The 21,215-nt window shown below is 39.9% G+C and overlaps 1 protein-coding gene across 1 annotated transcript in view; it reads right to left on the bottom strand.

Annotated features, from left to right (window-relative positions):
* LOC308103030 (uncharacterized protein) overlaps positions 1 to 21,215 on the bottom strand; it is a gene marked incomplete at its 3' end in the record, with an annotated part of 56,438 nt that overhangs the window by 17,180 nt on the left and 18,043 nt on the right. The window contains exon 4 of the mRNA XM_080452882.1: positions 11,963 to 12,103. Coding sequence (XP_080309008.1) covers positions 11,963 to 12,103 — 141 coding nt within the window. The remainder of the gene's footprint in view (positions 1 to 11,962; positions 12,104 to 21,215) is intronic.

The raw sequence follows: 21,215 nt of genomic DNA, 5'->3' as shown, positions 1-21,215 counted from the left end.
AACTCATTCAGTGCCACTGGCCAAAATTCATTGTAAAAAAAAAGTGCTTAGGAGCCAAGATACAGCCTTTTTCAGTAAGAAGTTAAACAAGAAGTGAATGGAGCAGAACATTTTCAAATCATCATATCTTGGGTTCTGAATTTATTTTTCAAATTTGTTTTAATGTTTTAGATGTCCAGTGGCACAGGGCTTATTACAACGGACGTTTTAGACGTCCAGTGGCACTAAGGACATTGATGTGACATGAATAAGTAGCCTGGTTCCAAACGAATCTGCCTTTGCAAAATTGCATCGCACTTTAGCCCTCGGCAGATTAGGTCTGGCCCCCCTCAATAGAGATTTCATTTCTCTCCCTCCGAAGTCGTGAGGGACCAATCATGGCCCAGTATCCAAATGTGGGCGGGCTTATCACCTTATTTGGAGCAATGACGTACAAGGAAGCAATGCTCTGATTCGTTCGTACAAGGAAGCACTGCTTTGATTGGTTTAGGTCTAACCAATAGAGTCTGTTTGGATCTTTTTGTAACCGCCCCTTGGAAAAAAATCTATCGTTGATAGGGACCAGACTAATATCCACACACTGTGTCGTGTGATATTGTCTGGCCACGCGAGGCTAATGAATAAGGGCTGTGACGGCCGGCCCAATCTGAGGCATTTGACTCAAATTAAACGAGCCATCACCAATTGACTAATGATGGTTGACACCTGGCAATCAGACCTGCAACCATTGGGAAAATGTTGTACCACACTCGCACGCTTTCTCGCCGCTTTCGCGCACCATAACACTACGCCACCATACAGTATTACTAGCCTGGAAATCAGACGAATCTGCCAGTGCGAAAAAGAAGGGAGAAAAAAAGCTCTTTATGCTCGGTTATGATTGGATGTCGCTGCCCCCGAAGTCGTGGGGCTCACCAAAGAGCATCTACCAAGTTTGGGGCGTTTAGCATGCTGGGAACTGGAGTTATGGCAGAGGAACTGGGAGACAGAGTGTGGAATCGTGTCCAAGGAGACAATGAAAGTATGAGGGATTTTGTTAACAGTTTTCACTCTTTGCGCCATAGGTGGAGGCCTGAAATTGATGAGGGGGAATTAATCAAACTAATCGCTAAAAATATTAGATCTAAGTGTCCGATTTTGAGATTTTGTTCTGGGCAGAAAGACAATGTTTTGTTTTGTTTATTCATTCTAATGCTGGGATTTATATGGTCATATTCATAATGGTCTTTTGTATGTTTTGTGAGGTTATACAACAAAAGTGATTTATTTTATGCAAAGGATAATTGACGGCTTAATTGGGGCTTGTATTCAATAAAACACTACAAACCTATCGTGTACACTACAGGTTTAAACCACTAGCACATACAACAGTACATACCTATCCTGTACAACTTTACTAAATGTTGTAAATTAAACAGTACATACCTATCCTGTGCAACTTTAATACAGGTTGCATCGTTGCATCAAACAGTCCACGTCCCTGGTCCGTCTCTCGCTGTCCCTTTGACAACGTTGAGTATGTTTGGGAGGCCATCTCTCTAGATACGGTACACCTCTTCTTGTGGTGCTCTGTGGAACTCACCAGTAGAAATGACTTTTGGTTATCATTCAGTAACCTTACATTATACCATGTTATCAAATCACACTAGACGTTTACCATGTTCTGTTCAGTTGAAAGGTGCAGTCACTAGGTGTGCTTCAGTAAGTGCTAAAATAATTCCCCATCCTGATGTAAACACCAGGTGAAAATGTAAATTAATTTAAATAAATGAAGAAAAAAAAATCAGTAACAATCAGTAACAAGTAAAACAAATTGCCGATCCACAAGCTCAACATCATCATCGTGAGCTTGTGGATCGGCTATTTAAGTGACTTTATTGGTCCTGGTTTGTGTTTTTGGAAATATGGTCACCCCAACGTACGTAAAACGTGTTTACAAACCCGCAGCGTGTAGTTTGGTGGTGTGTATGCAACATGCTAGCCTTGGATCATACATGTATTTTATCGATTTTTACATTTGCAAATCTATGTTCATCTTGGTCATTACTCCCCAATTGTCACTGGAGTGAACATCGGCCCGTAAAGTCTGTATTTCTCCGAACATTTAAAAATGCAAAACCTGGTAGTCAAGGATGTTAACTATGCATTTGGAATCGTTGTGCACTGTATTAGTCCGTATTATTGCCCACCGTTTACTTTACATTGAGTGTAATACCGGCTTTCACCTGATGCGCCCCGCCACCAAGGAAGCTAAATGAAGGAAAGGACACCAAAGTCATTTTCTCTATCCAGACATTCCAGCCGGCAGATTTGTCGCTACGCATGTGACGATATGAAAATCACAATTATTGTGGCCAAAATAAGAGCGATTCACGATATTAATCGCAATTTATGCAAATTAAGCTTATACATTTTTAAAATGATAGAAAACGGACTGGATTCACTTGACCTGTAATTTTTTAACACATATTTATTGTCTGTCACTCAGGACAATTTTTAAACATCCAACAGCCTTTCTTGACAGTCACAAATATCCAATAGATGCTGACTCACACGGATGTAGAGAAAGACAACGGAATGTAAACATCTTAAAGTGATATTTCACTTTCAAAGATATTTGAGCTAATTTTATCATCTATTTAGGCTTTTGTGAGCACCCCCAACAGATTTTAAGTTGCTTGATTCAGTATTTATATATTTGATATGTAAATACAAACCCATTGCAGCTTTTTTCATTTTCACAAACATTTTTAAAAAACAAAAAACACAAAAAGTAAAAGAAAAAACATGGCCCCTCACTCATTAGGAGAATATCAGTCACCAGAACCAAGGATGGGTGTTTTTGATTAATCTATCATGATTAAAATAGAGTGTGAAGTTACAAAGGGTTTGTATAGGATTTGATATTCATTTTATCAGGCACTGATAAGATGAATATCAAATATCGAAATACTGAATCAAGCAACTGAAAAACTGTCTGGGGTGATCAGAAAAGCCTGAGTTGACCTTAAAATGAACCCAATCATGTTTGAAAGTAAAATATCCCTATAAGGCTTATAGTATAAGCAATCTCAACTTCAAGTAATCATTCACAATATAAGATGCCACTGCACTAGAGGGGAAAATGTCAATGAATTAATTTACCCAATAACTTCATTCAGAAGTAATCAAAGATGACATCTCTACTTTTATTGCTATATAAATAGCAATCTGATAATGTAAAGTTAAAAGGGAACGGGACATGCTTCTATAAAATAATGCCTAATTTATACTTGGTTGAGCGCCGTGTCACTCACTAAAACAAGCCGATCTACGAGCTCAAAAACATAATGAGAGGATACAAGATATATCTGTGCAACAGCTGCTAAGTGTGCATATTGAAGGTCATTTTTTGCAACCAAAAGACCATGTTGTATTATGCAAGTACATAATGAAGTTGACTAAAGTTTCTCAGCTGCATTTAAAATACATTTTCGTTATTATATTAAGCCTTTATATTTCTTAATGGCCTAATATAGGGTGCGTTTGGAAATTACACACTGAGCGCACTGGCCCATACAGAGCGCACCATTAGATCAAAATGATAATGTGAACAGTTGTGGCTGTTTTCTGAGTGTTTCCTTAATTTTAGACTAATAGGCTATCTTAGTCGGTTTATGTAAATGTTGTTTAAACCAGTGAAATTGCTGCATATGATGCATCCATATCAAGGGCCCAATTGATACAAAAACGCACGGCAAATAAAGTCGGTCTTCTACGCCACTGGTATACAGGGTTCCGAAAGAGCTACCTAACGTAACATTTGCAAATGTTTTTACAAAACTGCAGTGTGTAGTGTCACTAGTGTGATGCTGTGTATGTAACACACATATATGCAGTGTGTAGTGTGATGCTGTGTATAACACACATACATGCAGTGTGTAGTGTGATGTTGTGTGTGTAACACACTAGCCCTGGTTCAGAGCGTTAGTGAGTTCCCTCTAACGCCCTGGAAGACCCCTCGCTCTGCGCATGTACAAGGAATTCCACTGCCCTGCCAGCGCTCAAGAGTAGTGAAAATAAACTAAACCATTTCGCTACTCACCGAAGCAAAGGCTGTTTTGTGTTGTTGAAAGTCTATTCTCTGAATGCGCAGGCCTCTCAGCACCCCACCTACTCTGTAAAATACACTTTTTGGGCAGAAAATAAAATATGTCAGCGAGACGAAAATTATTTTTATTATTCCACAGTGCCCTCTACAGATCTGGAGGATTTGCTTACCATCAACCAAAATCTGTAGAGGGCACTGTGGAGTAATACAAATTATTTCCGTCTCGCTGACATATTTCATTTTCTGCCCAAAAAGTGTATTTTACAGAGTAGGTGGGGTGCTGAGCGGCCCGCGCAGGGCGTTAGACGGTTAGAGGGAACTCACTAACGCTCTGAACCAGGGCTAGTAACACACATACATGCAGTGTGTAGTGTGATGTTGTGTATGTAACACACATACCTGCAGTGTGTAGACCGATGTGTAGTGTCTCTATCTCTCTCTGGAAGAGGTTGCACATGAACTCTGCAGCCGCACTGAGGCGCTCCAACACAAACACTCTGACAAGCTTCACACAACAAACATCAGCACCACGCTGCTGTTTGTCCAAAACAAACAATATCTCCTCTCCCACCGACGTCATGTGTTCATTTATCTTCAGCCGAACAGACTCCATTGTTTTTACCTCCTTTATGACACGGTTTTCACCTCCTTTATGGAACGGTTTTCATCAGGCGCTATGATGTTCTAACGCAACGAAGAACCAAACTTTCATTTGTTGTGAAAAACGACACGCTCTACTTCCGGATGTTCCGGACCAACGTATTTGACGCAAGCGCAATAATGGATCCAGGCACTGTTGCTTTAATGCCTTTCGCCACCTGGTGGAGGAGATGGTTAACTGTCACAATGATAGACAGAGACAGACAGACAGACAGACAGACATATACTGTTGTTTAAAATATATCATCTATGCATACAATAGCCTACATCCATCTACGAAAATACCCGACCTGGAAGCTCACAACGTGTCGAGCTTGTAGATCTGCTTCTGCTAATGTTGTAGAAAAGAAAAGTGTAGAAAGACACGTGAATAAAATAGCCTAAAATATGCAAGTATAATCAATATGGTTTTTCATTTTTCAGAGGCGAACATGACGACCTGCTCACATTATTGAGTCATTTCAAAATTGCGAACAACATCAACGTTAACAAATCAAATAATGCTCAATATCTACATACTACAGCATCACAATATTGAATCAAACCTGTAATTACATCTCTCTCATACGGTATGCTATGTACAGTAGTTCTCAACCTGCAGGTCTTTGTTACATGTGTGTGATTTTGGGGGGCTGTCCCCAGATGACAGTGAAGGGATAATTTAAGGACCTTTAAAGGACCTTTTTAATACCAAATAAAAAGAAGAAACTAACTGGTCAAACATTGGCCAAATTGTCAAATAGCATAAGAAACATTTTGAAAATAGCCGATCTTCAAGCTCACAACGCGAGGCGTTCGTGAGCTTGTAGATGAATTGCTGCCCATTTTCCCAGTAGTCTAATCTTTTGTTATACAATGGCTCCTTAATCACTCTTATTTACTCTTCTTAAGCATAAATGTGCATGCAGTTTGTGACGCTCCGACAGTATGAACACGTATGGAGGTGTTGGGGGGAACACAGTGATTTGCTGACTGTCCATCCATCGTTAAGCAGAGACGTTTTTATTTTATTTTATTCCGTTCAGTCTTTCAGGGGCAGGCAAGAGCTCACATGGGCAGGCAACGGTCTGCCTTAATGGTGGGTGGTGGCTATAGGCTTCTGACCTGAAATGAATCAACACAATCAATATGTGTTTAATCCAACAGAGGGAGCCACACACAACAACACCATGACCAAGACCAGTCTCTCATCTGCAACACATATAGAAAGCTGGGCTGGGCTGGGCTGATGTAAATATTCATAATTAATGATTAATGTCTGTCTGCTTATCTGAACAAACCGCCTAAATGGTAAATGGTGCATTTATATAGCACTTTTATTTTATATCGCGCTTCACATTGATTGTGCCATTAACCCATTTACACACACATTCATACACCGATGGCGGAGGAAACCATGCAAGGCACCCACCTGCTCATCGGGAACAATTAGGGGTTTAGCGTCTTGCTCAAGGACACTTTGACACTAATGCTAGGGGAGCGCCCCAGCCCGGGATCGAACTGGGAACCTTGTGGTTTTCCAGTTCACTCTACCCAGCCACTCTACCCCTGAGCCACTGCCGCCCTTGATGTACTATGAGATATTTATTTGCTCAGTGGTGTTAATTTCTTGCTATTCACTCTGTGAATAATCCATTACAACCGGGAAAGCATCCGTGCCATTTTAGACTTTAGCGTTGTTGGCGATTCAAAAATAACAGATGTACAAGCTCACAGCGTGGCACTTCGTGCCGCACTGCAAGCTTGTATATCTGCTATTTTTTCAAAAAATGTTTTACATCTTGAAAATGTTGAATCATTTTGCAATTTTTTAACACAAATCTTCTCTTCTGGGGGTGCCTGACACAAAACATATTCAACTGGGGGTCTCCACGGCCAAATATATATCAATTTGTAGGTCCTCCTTGGCACGGAAAAGTTTGAAGACTATACTGATGGCATTTGAAGAATTGGCCTCAGGTCTTAATGAGATAAACAATAATAGATTTAACTTTTTCCAATAATCATCATGATCAAGTTGAATTATGTGTGTTTCACAGCTTCTCTACTGTAAACACCTGAACCAGAATGATGGCATTGTCTGCTCTGAGATCTTGATGTGTATGAATATTACAACACACTCCTATTGTAATATGTTTATGTTAATTTAATGGCAAGGTGCCAATGAAGGGCTTACTTCCTCTTCAAAAGTGAGTGTGTGGACCAGAGCAGTGTTCATTTCGTCGACTAAACCAGTGGTTCTCAAAAAATCATGTCCAGGGCCCCCAAACTGACACATATTAGCCCGCGGACCCCCATCTGAAAATGCTTTGTGCCAGGGGAAGAGAAGATTTATGTAAAAATATTTGCAATATTGTTCAATTTTTTTTGAATAGCCAACGTATAAATGGATAAAGTGGTTAAATGATCGTGATGCTATGTTAACTACTTTTGCTGGGACAGATTATATGCTGACGCAGAGAGTAGAAGTAGAAGTCACATTCCATAGGGGGGAAGTCAGCTGTTAGATTGACAGCTGTGGTCAAATTTAAATGAGCACTCTGGTGTGAGAGAATTAATTTAGAATATGTTCTACAAGGTTGAATACAAGTAGAATAAATACACATTTGACTACAAATCTTGCCAACACAACCCCAACCGATATTACATTGTTTTCACTAGCTTAATACAATGTATTTTAATTCTTGGTCATTTAAAGCAGCACCCTGTAACTCCTCTACCCCAGATTTGAGCCCGGTTTCCTGCGCAAGTACTGCCATTTTTACCATTGAGCTAATAGAGCCTTGCCTGCTTGCTCAGGGGATAAATTGAATCTTGACCATCAGGTCAAAATCCATGTCAGATCCTGTGTCTAGGTGAGATATGATCTTTGACACGATCTAAATGCCTCAATAGAAGAGCAGGGACACAAAATACATCCACCCCAATTGTATACATTATATTGTATTAACATACTCTACCATACACGGTTGACCAAATTACATTTTATTCATCAAAAAAAGTTACGTAGTGAGGCTTTAACAAATTGGTTTGTATGTTTTTTTTTAATGTTCTTTATGTTTTATTGAGTACTAGTGTCTGTGATGTTTTGTGATTCTTTGTTACTTCTTCTTCTTCTTCTTTGTGTGTGTGTGTGTGTGTGTGTGTGTGTGTGTGTGTGTGTGTGTGTGTGTGTGTGTGTGTGTGTGTGTGTGTGTGTGTGTGTGTGTATGTGTGTGTGTGTTTACGTATTAGTTATTATTAGATCATTGGTTTACTTATGTATTACTTTTTTATTAGATTACTATTTCTATGCATTTGATGTATTTTCTTGTGTTGTCCTTGCTTACTGTGAATCGCTCTGGATTAACTCATTCAGTGCCACATGACATCTAAGACGTCTCATTTTATCGCCATTGTTAAGCCCTGAGCGCCACGTGACGTCTAAGACGTCATGAAAAAAAAAAATGTTCAGAACCCAAGATATCATGATTTGAAAATGTGCTGCTCCATTCACTTCTTGTTTAACTTCTTACTGAAAAAGAATGTATCTCGGCTCCTAAGCAATTTTTTTTTACAATGAATTTTTGGCTCTGGCACTGGGACAACACAACCAGAAATAAGTCTGGCACTGAATGAGTAAGAGCATCTGCTAAATGCCTAAATTGTAAATTGTGTGTATAAAACCTGTTGGAAAATGTATTTTTTCTTTTTATATAATAAAACTTAAAGAGCTGGAGAGACAAGGAGACCCCTTTTACTGAACAGACACTCTATAGCAATGAGTACTATCGGAATATGGTGCTTTCACCTTTTAACAAAAAAATACGTTTTGTTTTAAACAAAATGGTACACGGTATGTAGGCTGTAAATGTAATACCTACTCCAATAATGTATCCTGTAGTGATAGTTTAATTATAATGTTTACAGGCTGTAAAATTAAGCCGTAATTGTTCCTGTATTGTTCACAGTAGTTATTATGGGGTAGGCCTGTATTGTTCACAGTAGTTATTATGGGATAGGCCTGTAATTTTCACAGTAGTTATGGGGTAGGCCTGTAATTTTCACAGTAGTTATGGGGTAGGCCTGTATTTTTCACAGTAGTTATTATGGGGTAGGCCTGTATTGTTCACAGCAGTTATTATGGGGTAGGCCTGTATTGTTCACAGTAGTTATTATGGGGTAGGCCTGTATTTTTCACAGTAGTTATTATGGGGTAGGCCTGTATTGTTCACAACAGTTATTATGGGGTAGGCCTGTATTGTTCACAGCCGTTATTATGGGGTAGGCCTGTATTGTTCACAAGAATACAAGAACAATCACCCCAAAACACGCTCACCCCGAGTCAAATCCGACGCCCTCGGAGCGGTCGCCAGCAGGTATTCCTAAACGTAACCGAACCTTTAACTTATTCCTAAACCTAATCTTAGTAAAACTATGCCTAGACCTAACCTTATTCCTAAATGTAACCTCAGTAAGACGATGCCTATACCTAACCTTATTCCTAAATGTAATCTCAGTAAAACTATGCCTAGACCCAAGCTTAATCCTAAACTTAACCTTAGTAAAACAAATACAAGAAATACAGGAACCGTTGGGGAAGAGCAGTCCGTGGAAAAAATGGGGGTGAGTGTGTTTTGGCGCGGTTACCGTTCACAGTAGTTATTATGGGGTAGGTAGGCCAAAGTACATGATTTCCACAATTAGAGGAGGTGTATCAGGCACCTTTCGATAACATTTCTGTAATGATGTATAACACAAATAAAAGACATGTAGCAGTGAAACCTTTATTACAAAAAGGTATAACAGCAAATCTTTGTCTTTACAAAAACACTTTTACTTCTACTTACTTACAAAAAGGTAAGTAGAAGTAATCAAACTAAATGATGATGTCGTCTGTCCTTCTGGCACCAACCACGTATGGACTTTAAAATATAATAAGGATAAAAGAGGAGGATAAAGAAAACATTTTTTTTTTTATATATATATATACAAAATAAAGCATAATCAACAGAGAAACTGTTTACCACCCATTCTTAATAATTGGGAAATATCATGTCATACCAAAACATTTCAAATTATTACTTATTAACACAAAATGTTGGGTGAAAATATATTCTTATAACAATTATATATATATTCTTATAAGAATTATATATATATATATATATATATATATATATATATATATATATATATATATATATATATATATATATATATGAATTACGTAATGATTTGTACAATGTTTTGTTCTGGGTTCCTCTACCAGAAAACAATCTTGTCTCAGACAAGGATTCACAACTTCAAACACATTTTTTGTTGTTTAATTCAAAAATAAAAATAAAATAAAGAACACAAAGAAAAGACTAACCAAGTGTACTGATAACATGGGTGTAAGAATGTACCATTATTGTGATCTTTGTTTAAACGTATATTTTTGTAAAAAATGTTGGTAGGCTACTTTAAAGTCCAAGAAGATCTTTGTCAACCCCTTAGACTTCTACAAGAACATAGTTTAATCAGTGATGAACAGGTTTAGCTATATCCTAAGGTCCCCTGTCTCACTTCCTGGTTTTAAATAAAGGCAGGAAAGCTGCTGAATCTATTGCAAGATTTCTATTTTTTGGTAAATGCATTAAGTGATATTGCTATCAGATGTGTCTCAACCATAACATGTGAACTCTGTAGGTCCTTCTAAATCCAAACTGAATACAAATTATGGTTAAAAATGTGTAATTGTATTAATATTTAGAGAACTCTGAGCAATGTTGACAAACTATGACTGAACTGTATGAGTCCTCATGTGTCGTTTTAGCTCATCACTTCGACCACAGCCTTTACCACAAACTTTGCAAGTAGAGGGCTTTTCCTCTGTATGAGTCCTCATGTGCGTTTTCAGAGGACCCATTTGACCAAAGCCTATAGCACAAACTGTGCAAGCATAGGGCTTTTCCCCTGTATGAGTCCTCATGTGCGTTTTCAGATGACCCATTTGACTACAGCCTTTACCACAAACTGTGCAAGTAAAGGGTTTTTCCCCTGTATGAGTCTTCATGTGTGATTTCAGATTACTCATTTGACTACAGCCTTTACCACAAACGTTGCAAGTATAGGGCCTTTCCCCTGTATGAGTCCTCATGTGTATTTTCATTTGACTCATTGTACTATAACCTTTACCACAAACTGTACAAGTATAGGGCCTTTCCCCTGTATGAGTCCTCATGTGCGTTTTCAGATGACACATTCGACCACAGCCTTTACCACAAACTTTGCATGTGAAGGGCTTTTCCCCTGTATGTGTCCTCATGTGTGTTTTCAGATGACTCATTTGACTACAGCCTTTACCACAAACGTTGCAAGTATAGGGTGTTTCCCCTGTATGAGTCCTCATGTGGTGTTTTAGTTCATCACTTCGACCATATCCTTTACCACAAACTGTGCAAGCAAAGGGCCTTTCCCCTGTATGAGTCCTCATGTGTATTTTCATTTGACTCATTGTACTATAACCTTTACCACAAACTGTACAAGTATAGGGCCTTTCCCCTGTATGAGTCCTCATGTGCGTTTTCAGATGACACATTCGACCACAGCCTTTACCACAAACTTTGCATGTGAAGGGCTTTTCCCCTGTATGTGTCCTCATGTGTGTTTTCAGATGACCCATTTGACTAAAACCTTTACCACAAGCTTTGCAAGTGAAGGGCTTTTCCCCTGTATGTGTCCTCATGTGTGTTTTCAGATGACCAATTTGACTAAAACCTTTACCACAAGCTTTGCAAATAAAAGACTTTTCCCCTGTATGAACAACTGTGTGCCTCTTTAGACTTACCTTGCGACTTAACATTTTGCCACACTCTGTACCACTAAAACATTTCTTCCCTGTGTGACTCTTCATGGAGTGAGTTTGTTTTGACGATGGCAGGTTCTGGGACAGCTTGCGGCTTAAAGACAATCTTTGTTCCTCCACATTTTGTGTCTTGGGTGAAGTCAGTGTGTTTAAAACCGACTGACCTTCCCTGGTGTCCTCCCACTCATCACTGTCTTCAGTGTCAGATTCAGAACAGTGTGAAGAGAGGAGCTGGTCATCACTAGTTGGTTGTGATGTTCCACAGTCCTTTACATCAGCTTGTGTTTTCATGTGTTCAGTTGAGGTGCTGGCTACAGGCTCTCTCTCTCTGTTTTCATCATCAGCTTCACTTTTCACTACTAGTAATGTCAACGTTGACCCACCAGCCTCTTCTGGTCTTTGAAGAAGCTCCTCCCGTTCCTCTTTAATGTGTGGCGGTTGTGGTTCGTCCTGGACCAGACTGGGGCTCCTCTCCTGCAATTCAGGGAAAACCTCCTCTTTACACAGAGGGAGGGGCAGGATGTCTAGGGGGGGGGGATATAGAATGAGAGATATATATAGAATAAATGGATCTTAGAACTTTACATTATTTCATGCAGTGTTTTATAGCTTTGGTGGTTGTAAATTCAGCTGTAAATACATTTTCCATTTCCAAACCATAAGTCTATTCTCATTCTTAACTCTCAGTGCCAAGCCCCGAGTTATCCCGAGTTTTTTCTGAATGCCCTCAGTGCCAGAACAAAAAATCCAGAGTTTTTAGGGAAAAAAAATATATATATATATTTCTTTTTGGAAAAAATGTTCAGAACCCAAGATATCATTATCTGAAGATTTTTAGCTCCATCCACTCTTTGTTTAACTTATAACTGAAAAAGGCTGTATCTCGCTTCCTAAGCACTTTTTTTTTACTTTGAAAAAAATAAAAATAATTGCTGGCACAGTATGAACATATTTTTTCATAAGGACATTGATGTGACATGAATAAGGGCTGTGACGGCCAGCCCAATCTGAGGCATTTGACTCAAATTAAACGAGCCATCACCAATTGACTAAAGATGGTTGACACCTGGCAATCAGACCTGCCAACATTGGGAAAATGTTTAGAGTATCACACTCGCACGCTTTCTCGCCGCTTTCGCGCACCATAACAATACGCCACCATACAGTATTACTAGCCTGGAAATCAGACGAATCTGCCAGTGCGAAAAAAATGAAAAAAAAGAAGCTCTTGGCAGATTTGGTCTGGTCCCGCTCGGTTATGATTGGATTTCGCTGCCCCCGAAGTCGTGGGGTTCACCAAAGAGCACCTACCAAGTTTGGGGCGTTTAGCATGCTGGGAACTGGAGTTATGGCAGAGGAACTGGGAGACAGAGTGTGGAATCGTGTCCAAGGAGACAATGAAAGTATAAGGGATTTTGTTAACAGTTTTCACTCTTTGCGCCATAGGTGGAGGCCTGAAATTGATGAGGGGGAATTAATCAAACTAATCCTTAAAAATATTAGATCTAGGTGTCCGATTTTGAGATTTTGTTCTGGGCAATTTTTTTGTTTGTTTTTTCATTCGAATGCAGGGATTTGTATGGTCATATTCATTATAGTCTTTTGTATGTTTTGTGAGGTTATACAACAAAAGTGATTTATTTTATGCAAAGGATAATTGACGGCGATTCGGTCATTGTTGAGAAATAAACCAGACGGGTTGATTAAATCCTGAAAGTAAACAGACTCGCCCGATTTGTTTTCGCGGACCGCTTGCCCCCAGCGGTTCTTGTATTCTTACATTTGTTTTACTGAGGTTACGTTTAGGAATACCTAGTGGTCGCCGGATTTGGGAGCGAGCGTGTTTTGGAGCTTGTATTCAATAAAACACTACAAACCTATCCTGTACACTACAGGTTTAAACCACTAGTACATAAAACAGTACATACCTATCCTGTACAACTTTACTAAATGTTGTAAATTAAACAGTACATACCTATCCTGTGCAACTTTAATACAGGTTGCATCGTTGCATCAAGCAGTCCACGTCCCTGGTCTGTCTCTCGCTGTCCCTTTGACAACGTTGAGTATGTTTGGGAGGCCATCTCTCTAGATACGGTAGACCTCTCCTTGTGGTGCTCTGTGGAAATCACCAGTAGAAATTACTTTTGGTTATCATTCAGTAACCTTACATTATACCATGTAATCAAATCACACTAGACTTTTACCATGTTCTGTTCAGTTGAAAGGTGCAGTCACTAGTTGTGCTACAGTAAGTGCTAAAATAAGTGTCCCCATCCTGATGTAAACACCAGGTAAATTTGTAAATTAATTTAAATAAATGGGAAAAAAAATCCCAGTAATTGATACAAGTAACAAGAAATTCCTGATCCACAAGCTCAACATCATCATCGTGAGCTTATGGATCGGCTATTTAAGTGACTTTATTGGTCCTGGTTTGTGTTTTTGGAAATATGGTCACCCTAACGTACGTAAAACGTGTTTACAAACCTGCAGTGTGTAGTTTGGTGGTGTGTATGCAACATGCTAGCCTTGGATCATACATGTATTTTATCGATTTTTACATTTGGAAATCTATGTTCGTCTTGGTCATTAATCCCCAATTGTCACTGGAGTGAACATCGGCCCGTAAAGTCTGTATTTCTCCGAACATTTACAAATGCAAAACCCGGTAGTCAAGAATGTTAACTAGGCATTTGGAATCTTTGTGCACTGTATTAGTCCGTATTTTTCAATTGATATGCATTTTAATCCCATCTGTGCATGAACCCCATTTTCCCCCCCGTTTACTTTAAATTGAATGTAATACCGGCTTTCACCTGATGCGCCCCGCCACCAAGGAAGCTAAATTAAGGAAAGGACACCAAAGTCATTTTCTCTATCCAGACATTCCAGCCGGCAGATTTGTCGCTACGCATGTGACGATATGAAAATCACAAATATTGTGGCCAAAATAAGAGCGATTCACGATATTAATTGCAATTTATGCAAATTAAGAGTCACAAATATCCAATAGATGCTGACTCACACGGATGTAGAGAAAGATAACGGAATGTAAACATCTTAAAGTGATATTTCACTTTCAAAGGATATTTGGGGTAAGTTTATCATCTATTTAGGCTGTTGTGAGCACCCCCGACAGTTTTTAAGTTGCTTGATTCAGTATTTAGATATTTGATAGCTAAATACAAACCCATTGCAGCTTTTTTAATTTTCAATCATTTTTTTTTAAATACATGTAAAATGTAAAAGAAAAAACATGGCCCCCTCATGCATTAGAAGGACAATATCAGTCACCAGAACCAAGGATGGGTGTTTTTGATGCATCCATCATGATTAAAATAGAGTTTGAAGTTACAATGGGTTACTGAATCAAGCAACTGAAAAACTGTCTGGGGTGATCACAAAAGCCTGAGTTGACGTTAAAATGAACCCAATCATGTGTGAGAGGTGGGACCTTAGGACCTGGGAGCTCAGAGCAGGTGGCAGGAACAGCCTATATATGGTAAGAGGAGCTCTCGTGAGAGCAGAGAGAGTCGCGTTTGTTCTCGCTCGTCATGGGTGTGTGTTGCTCTGAGGTAGCGTCTCTCACCGGTGGCCAGCACCGTGCATCCAAACTTTACTACAAAGGTATGTTACAATGCAGGTTATTTTTTATTTGTTTGTTTCATGAGTTGTTTTATATGTACTTATTACTATTACTGCACTTCCAGAGTTTCTGGTGGTGCTGTGCAACAGGACCGGTGGGAACCACAAACCACATGCAGTATATGTGTTACAGGGTGAATGGAGAACCAGGGTGATTGAAGAAGGCTCGCTCGTTTTTACCACCCACCCAGCAATTCTGTAGAAGCAACACTAGACACTAGAGGGAGCCACAAGCCAGGCTTGTGCACAAGCATATATGGCCGCTACCACACACACACACACACACACACACGCGCGCGTGCGCGCACGCACACGCGCACATGCTTTCAATGGACTGTTAAGATACTTTTATTGTGTTCTGCTGGCTTTTGTTTTAGTTTCTCCCTGACACACACACACACACACACACACACACACACACACACACACACACACACACACACACACACACACACACACACACACACACACACACACAGTGATCCATGAAAAGAACTATTCTGTCCCTATCGGTTTACAAATCAAACGGCGCTGAGTCGACTAGTGGAGCGTCGGCCGGTCACCGCGGGCACTCGCGCCTGGAGGCGCGAGGGCGCGCTTCCTCGGCCTCAAGCTCCACTAAGTCGGCGCGCCGTGCGTGTGAACGCGTGTTCAGCGTTCCCCTCATAGATATTATGGTTCCCCTATATAGCTATGTGGGGGGGAACAACAAAAGACAGGTCGGCGCATCAAAGCCCCGCCTCTCCGCGCTCTCCTTCTCCGAGAAGGAGAGAAGGAGAGGACGGGACGGTTTAAAACGCGAGGAGGAGGAGGAGGAGGCTCCTCTTCCTCGCGAGCCTCGCGTAATAACCCCCCGCATCGCAGCGCCGTCCTCCTCCTCCTCCTCACGAGCCTCGCTAATAAACCCTGTCTCGAAAAGCCCCGCATCGCCCCGAAGCCCCGTGCCTAAAAACAAGCGCTCTGTCTTCAATCACCCTGGCTCTCCAAACACCCTGTGACATATGCACTTTAGAAAGAGTTTGAGGTAGGAGTTAACTTATGTTCATGGTGTTTGATAGCAACCTAGAGTCTCATGTACATAATAGAGTTTATTGCATTCACCCAACATGGTTGTTTATGACTAAACCTACACTGTTTTGTATGTTTAAATAATATGATTTTCTGTATTATATTGTAGAGTGCCAGATCGAACCAGACCCTGGTCAGCCCATGCTCCTGCCGTTGGGTGCACAGGTGCCTCGGGCCTATAGGTAGGAAGATGGGCTTGCCAGTATATTGTATGTATTTTATGTAATGATGATGGTGCTCAGTGAGTAATTATATTTTTGTATATTGTAGGCTGAAACTGGTGACACACAGGCTTGTGGTCAGCAGGCAGCCGCTGCTCTTTTCCTCTAGTTTATTTTATTGTTTGTAGTTGCTACTCAAGTGCCTCACCTTAGGTTCAGTTTATATGAAGAATCCTCAGATCAGCGTACCTTCACAATGATGACCGTGCTGTTCCCTTCCCCCCCTTTTTAAGTGTGCAGTGTTTTAACAAGAGTAATTTCATTAGTGTGTGCGCCAATTAAGTCGCAGTTGATCTTAACCTTTTGCAGTGTTTATATTAGTCTTATCAGTGTGCTGTTTTATTATTATTAAAGTCTTATTATTGCCCCCCGGTCAACGAACGTGTTGGTGTAACCGGGTGGAGTTTTGTGTCATGTATTGTAGTCCTACTGGTGTCTATGTGTGGGCAGGGGTTGACACTAAGGTCTCAGAGGCACTTGCCCGTTGGGCAAGTGCAGGTCATGTTCTACTTGCCCACAGGTCTTGCCCACTTGCCCGAAAAGTAAATCGTCCTTTATAAAATGATGGTAAAATTATAATTACCGTTCAATTTAACACTTTTTTTACTTTCTACTTGTGAATTGTGGGGCTGCACGATAAAAAATGTCATACCTCAATATTTATGCCAAGTATCTAAGTAGCTATGAATATGACTATGGGTTAACACTTGTTATTTTATATTTGTAAGTGTAGCAACAGTGAAAACAGCACATTATAGGCCAACAGTGCTCTTATTTTACATTCCAAAGACCATTTTGAAGTCCATACAAATAAACATAAATAATGTTTTGATGGCTAAATGCAAATGATGAAATCATATATTGTCGGGCAGAAACCTTGTATTTCCATATTTCAATGGTTTTGTAATATGGAAAAATATGTTTGTTCATAAATGCCCTACTTCATCATTCAAGAGTGTCGCACTATAAGAGTAAAATAGCAGATCTACAAGCTCCCAACGTGTCGAGATACAATGCATTGTTAGCTTGTAGATCAGCTATTTTCACTATTTTCATTTTTGTTATTTTTTTTAAGGATATACAAGGTTTCCACCTGACAGCAACGTTATATAGCCTATATAAGGTTCTGTATCAGTATATCAGTCAGTTTTAGCAGATTTCATACCAATTGGCTGCCTATGAATTTCACAGGCCTGGGTAGACAACCTGGCCTGGCGGGGATCTGCGCACCAAGCACAGCAGCTGCACACAATTAACTTAATGAGGGAGCTTGCGACTAGTTTTGCACACCAAAAACTGCTCAAACAATGTCAAACTGTAATGAAGCTGTTGAAACCTTCCTCTTTGGATTATCGTTTAAAAAAGGAACAGAACATGGATGTTTTTAAAGGATTATATTTATTTCTTGTCCGTCAGAGCGGTGAGGGCACAGCTTCTTTCTTATTTGAATGATAGCATAAACTTTGAAGTTGTTTCCAGTAATTAATTTCTATTGCTGGCTGGATCTCTCATAAGTTTGGGATTTGACTGTATTTCGTCACATTTATTAATCTATATGCGGCAGTTGATAAAACGTCGGGTTGTTTAGCCTACCGTTTGATATGCACAGATGCGCTGGCATTGACAATCCATGCGATGGCTGCTAAGCAGTTCACTTGTGTTATACCTCTACTGGTTAGTTCTAGTAGAATGGCAGTTCCAACGTTCTAAAAGACAAGTGTAGGGGAAATGAATGATGATTTTTAAAAAAAACATCGGGCCACATCGGTGAAATAATGGCCGATGTTGCGGTTTGGCTCTACTCATAAGAGCCACTGCACGTAAAGTGTGTGTGTGTGTGTGTTACACAAAGTGTGTGTGCGTGGGAGGGAAGGACAGAGAGGGAAGACAAGAGGGCGGGGGGCAGAGTGCTCTGGCCACGTTCATGTGTTTAGACAAATATCTCATGTTGTGTTTATAGTGAACAAAAGATGGTTGCGTCCCCACTGCCACTCAAGCGTGCACTTGCCCTGTAGGGCAGGCTGAAAGCTAACTCCACCTGCCCGCAAGTTTTATTTACCTGCCCCGGGCAGTCGGGCAGGCGTTAGTGTCAATCCCTGGTGGGTGTGTCATTGAGGCCAACTAATTGCTTGTTTCGTTGATTGCAGGTGGTTGTGGGTGTGGTGCCAGTGCCCTTTAAAAGCAGTGTGTTTTGGCACAAAGGCAGACTGAACATGGAGCGAGCAGAGTGGGATCCAGCGTGACCGGCAAGGGATGTTTTTATGGTATGGGGTTGATTTGTAAATGATGTATAATGCTTATGGTTACAACTGTAGATGTAAGTGAGGCAGCTTTCTGCGAAGGCGCGCTGCACTCCGCTCGCCCCGTGATAAGTGTTTTTTTAAAGTATTAAGTGCACGTAATGTTAGCTTGTTTCTGAAAATATGTATTTGTTTTATTTGGTCATGTTTTAAACCCACTTATTTATTAGAATGTTGGTCCTCCCTCCTTTATATGCCATATCTCATTGAGATTGCAGTAAACCCTCTTTGTAGTGTTGTGTGCTTTGTTTGCTGTGTATTAATTTGTGTTTGAGTCAGAAATAGAATGAAATGGTAACTTATTGAGGAAGACCATGACTAATTTATTAATGTGGCCTAATACACTGTTTTAACTTGATATAAATAAAATGTCAACTTTAACCTGGTGTCTTTCCTGAGCCTCCCTACCCAGTTCTTTAAAGCTCTGTTACGAACCTCCTTTTCTTAAGTTAAAGCCTTAATTGGTTGTTGGGGAAATTACAACTGGCGTAGTCAGTAGTAGTATTTTAATAACCTCAAAGTCCATTTGGTTACATTGGTACCTGCACATTATTCTTTATAAACTTTGGTTGTACGCACAAAAGCCTCTGTCTGTCTTGTTAACCTTGAAGGCAGTGGTGTGTTCTACCGTGTCCCGCTGTATACGTAGTAGACCCTGTAGATTTTTTTCGTCGCCACCATATACATCCAAAAACTGTTCAAAACAGCGTATCTGATACGCTGATATGGTCTGAAACGCTACTGCCCAGGAGTAATCTCTCAAGAACAGATTCTGTAATAAACAGCAGAGGTCGCTGTTTTTCCTTTTCAGTTGGCCCAGGAGTGACTGGTGGCAGCAAGAATGTGGGCTAACTCTGAGTTGATGGCTTCATGTGTGTAGCTATTGTTCTTGAGGTGATAAATAATGGCTGCGACGGAATTCACACATTAACTCAACGACGCGAATACTAATGAAGTACTCTAATCAGGCAGTGATTAGAGTACTTCATTAGTCTTGTGAAGATGAAGCAATACATGGAATGAGAGATTTCATTGAGGAACCACACAGTGAGCCTGAAAGCTTAAAACCACTCATACAATGCATGCAGACCATCCCTTGCAGCACTGCACTGACAAGAGATCTAGATTGTTGTTGTCCAATGTAAATAATTTGATGATGATCAGCGAAAATGGCGTCCCTGCAAATATTTTCAACCCAACACAGTTTGTCAAAACATGGGTGACGAGGCATCGTTCTGCCACACAAGTAAGGAAGCCATGCACACCAAAGAAACCTATAGAAAGAAAAATTTGGAAAGCTATGGGCATGTTGTAGTACAGTATTCCATCAGGCTTGTGGGTTAAAACATTATGCACAAGTATGCATAATTTGATGGTGTTTATAAGTGCCATTTATGCTAGGGCACTTTTTTTTTTGCAAATGCAAACATTTTTCTTACTCCTTGTTATTGCTGCTGAAATGTGTGAGGAGCCCAAACAAAAGATACAAAGACTGATTTTTTTTGACTGTACATATGGGCCACTTTTTTTGCACATGCATTTTTTTTTCTTCAGTTATTTGTATTTCTTTATTATTGCTGCTAAACCAAAAGAAAAGAATGTTAACTCTTATGTGGTTGTATGCAAGACTTACAATAAAAACAATCTTGAATCATCAATACTTGTTTGTGTCTTCAATGCCAAATTAATACTATTCTGTAATAGATACATGAATGCTTGCTGTTAACACTGCTATTATATCTGATAAGCCTAATCAGCATCTATTTATAACAATCCTTGCGCTCTTACACGATAATAAAAGCATATTGCGTGCGGGCCACACGCGCGCGGAGCGTGCGCAACATTTTGACATTTATTGTTTTTGTGGGCCACACACACGCGTGCAATTTTTTTGCAGGGAATAATCATGTTATACCCTCCAAAAAAATCTAGAACACACCACTGCTTGAAGGGGATATTTGGTCACAACAGTAACAGTAAATGTATAGTTGGTTCAGGGTCTCTCCCCTTTAAAGAGTGGCGTAGTCACATTGATTTATCCAAAAGTATTATCAGTGTCCATATGGTCACACATGTTTGAAAGTAAAATATCCCTATAAGCAATCTCAACTTCAAGTAATCATTCAGAATATAAGGTGCCACTGCAAAGACACAGCCTAGAGGGGAAATGTCAATGAATTAATTGACCCAATAACTTCATTCAGAAGTAATCAATGATGACATCTCTACTTCTATTGCTATATAAATAGCAATCTGAAAATGTAAAGTTAAAACGGAACGGAACATTTTTTGCAACCAAAAGACCATGTTGTATTATGCAAGTACATAATGAAGTTGACCAAAGTTTCTCAGCTGCAGTTTTTATATTAAGCCTTTAAATGTCTTAATGGCCTAATATA

Source organism: Gymnoscopelus braueri (genome assembly GCF_963280865.1).
Source record: "Gymnoscopelus braueri genome assembly, chromosome: 16".
In the NCBI taxonomy this organism is placed as follows: Eukaryota; Metazoa; Chordata; class Actinopteri; order Myctophiformes; family Myctophidae; genus Gymnoscopelus; species Gymnoscopelus braueri.
This window is presented reverse-complemented; position numbering and strand designations above follow the sequence as displayed.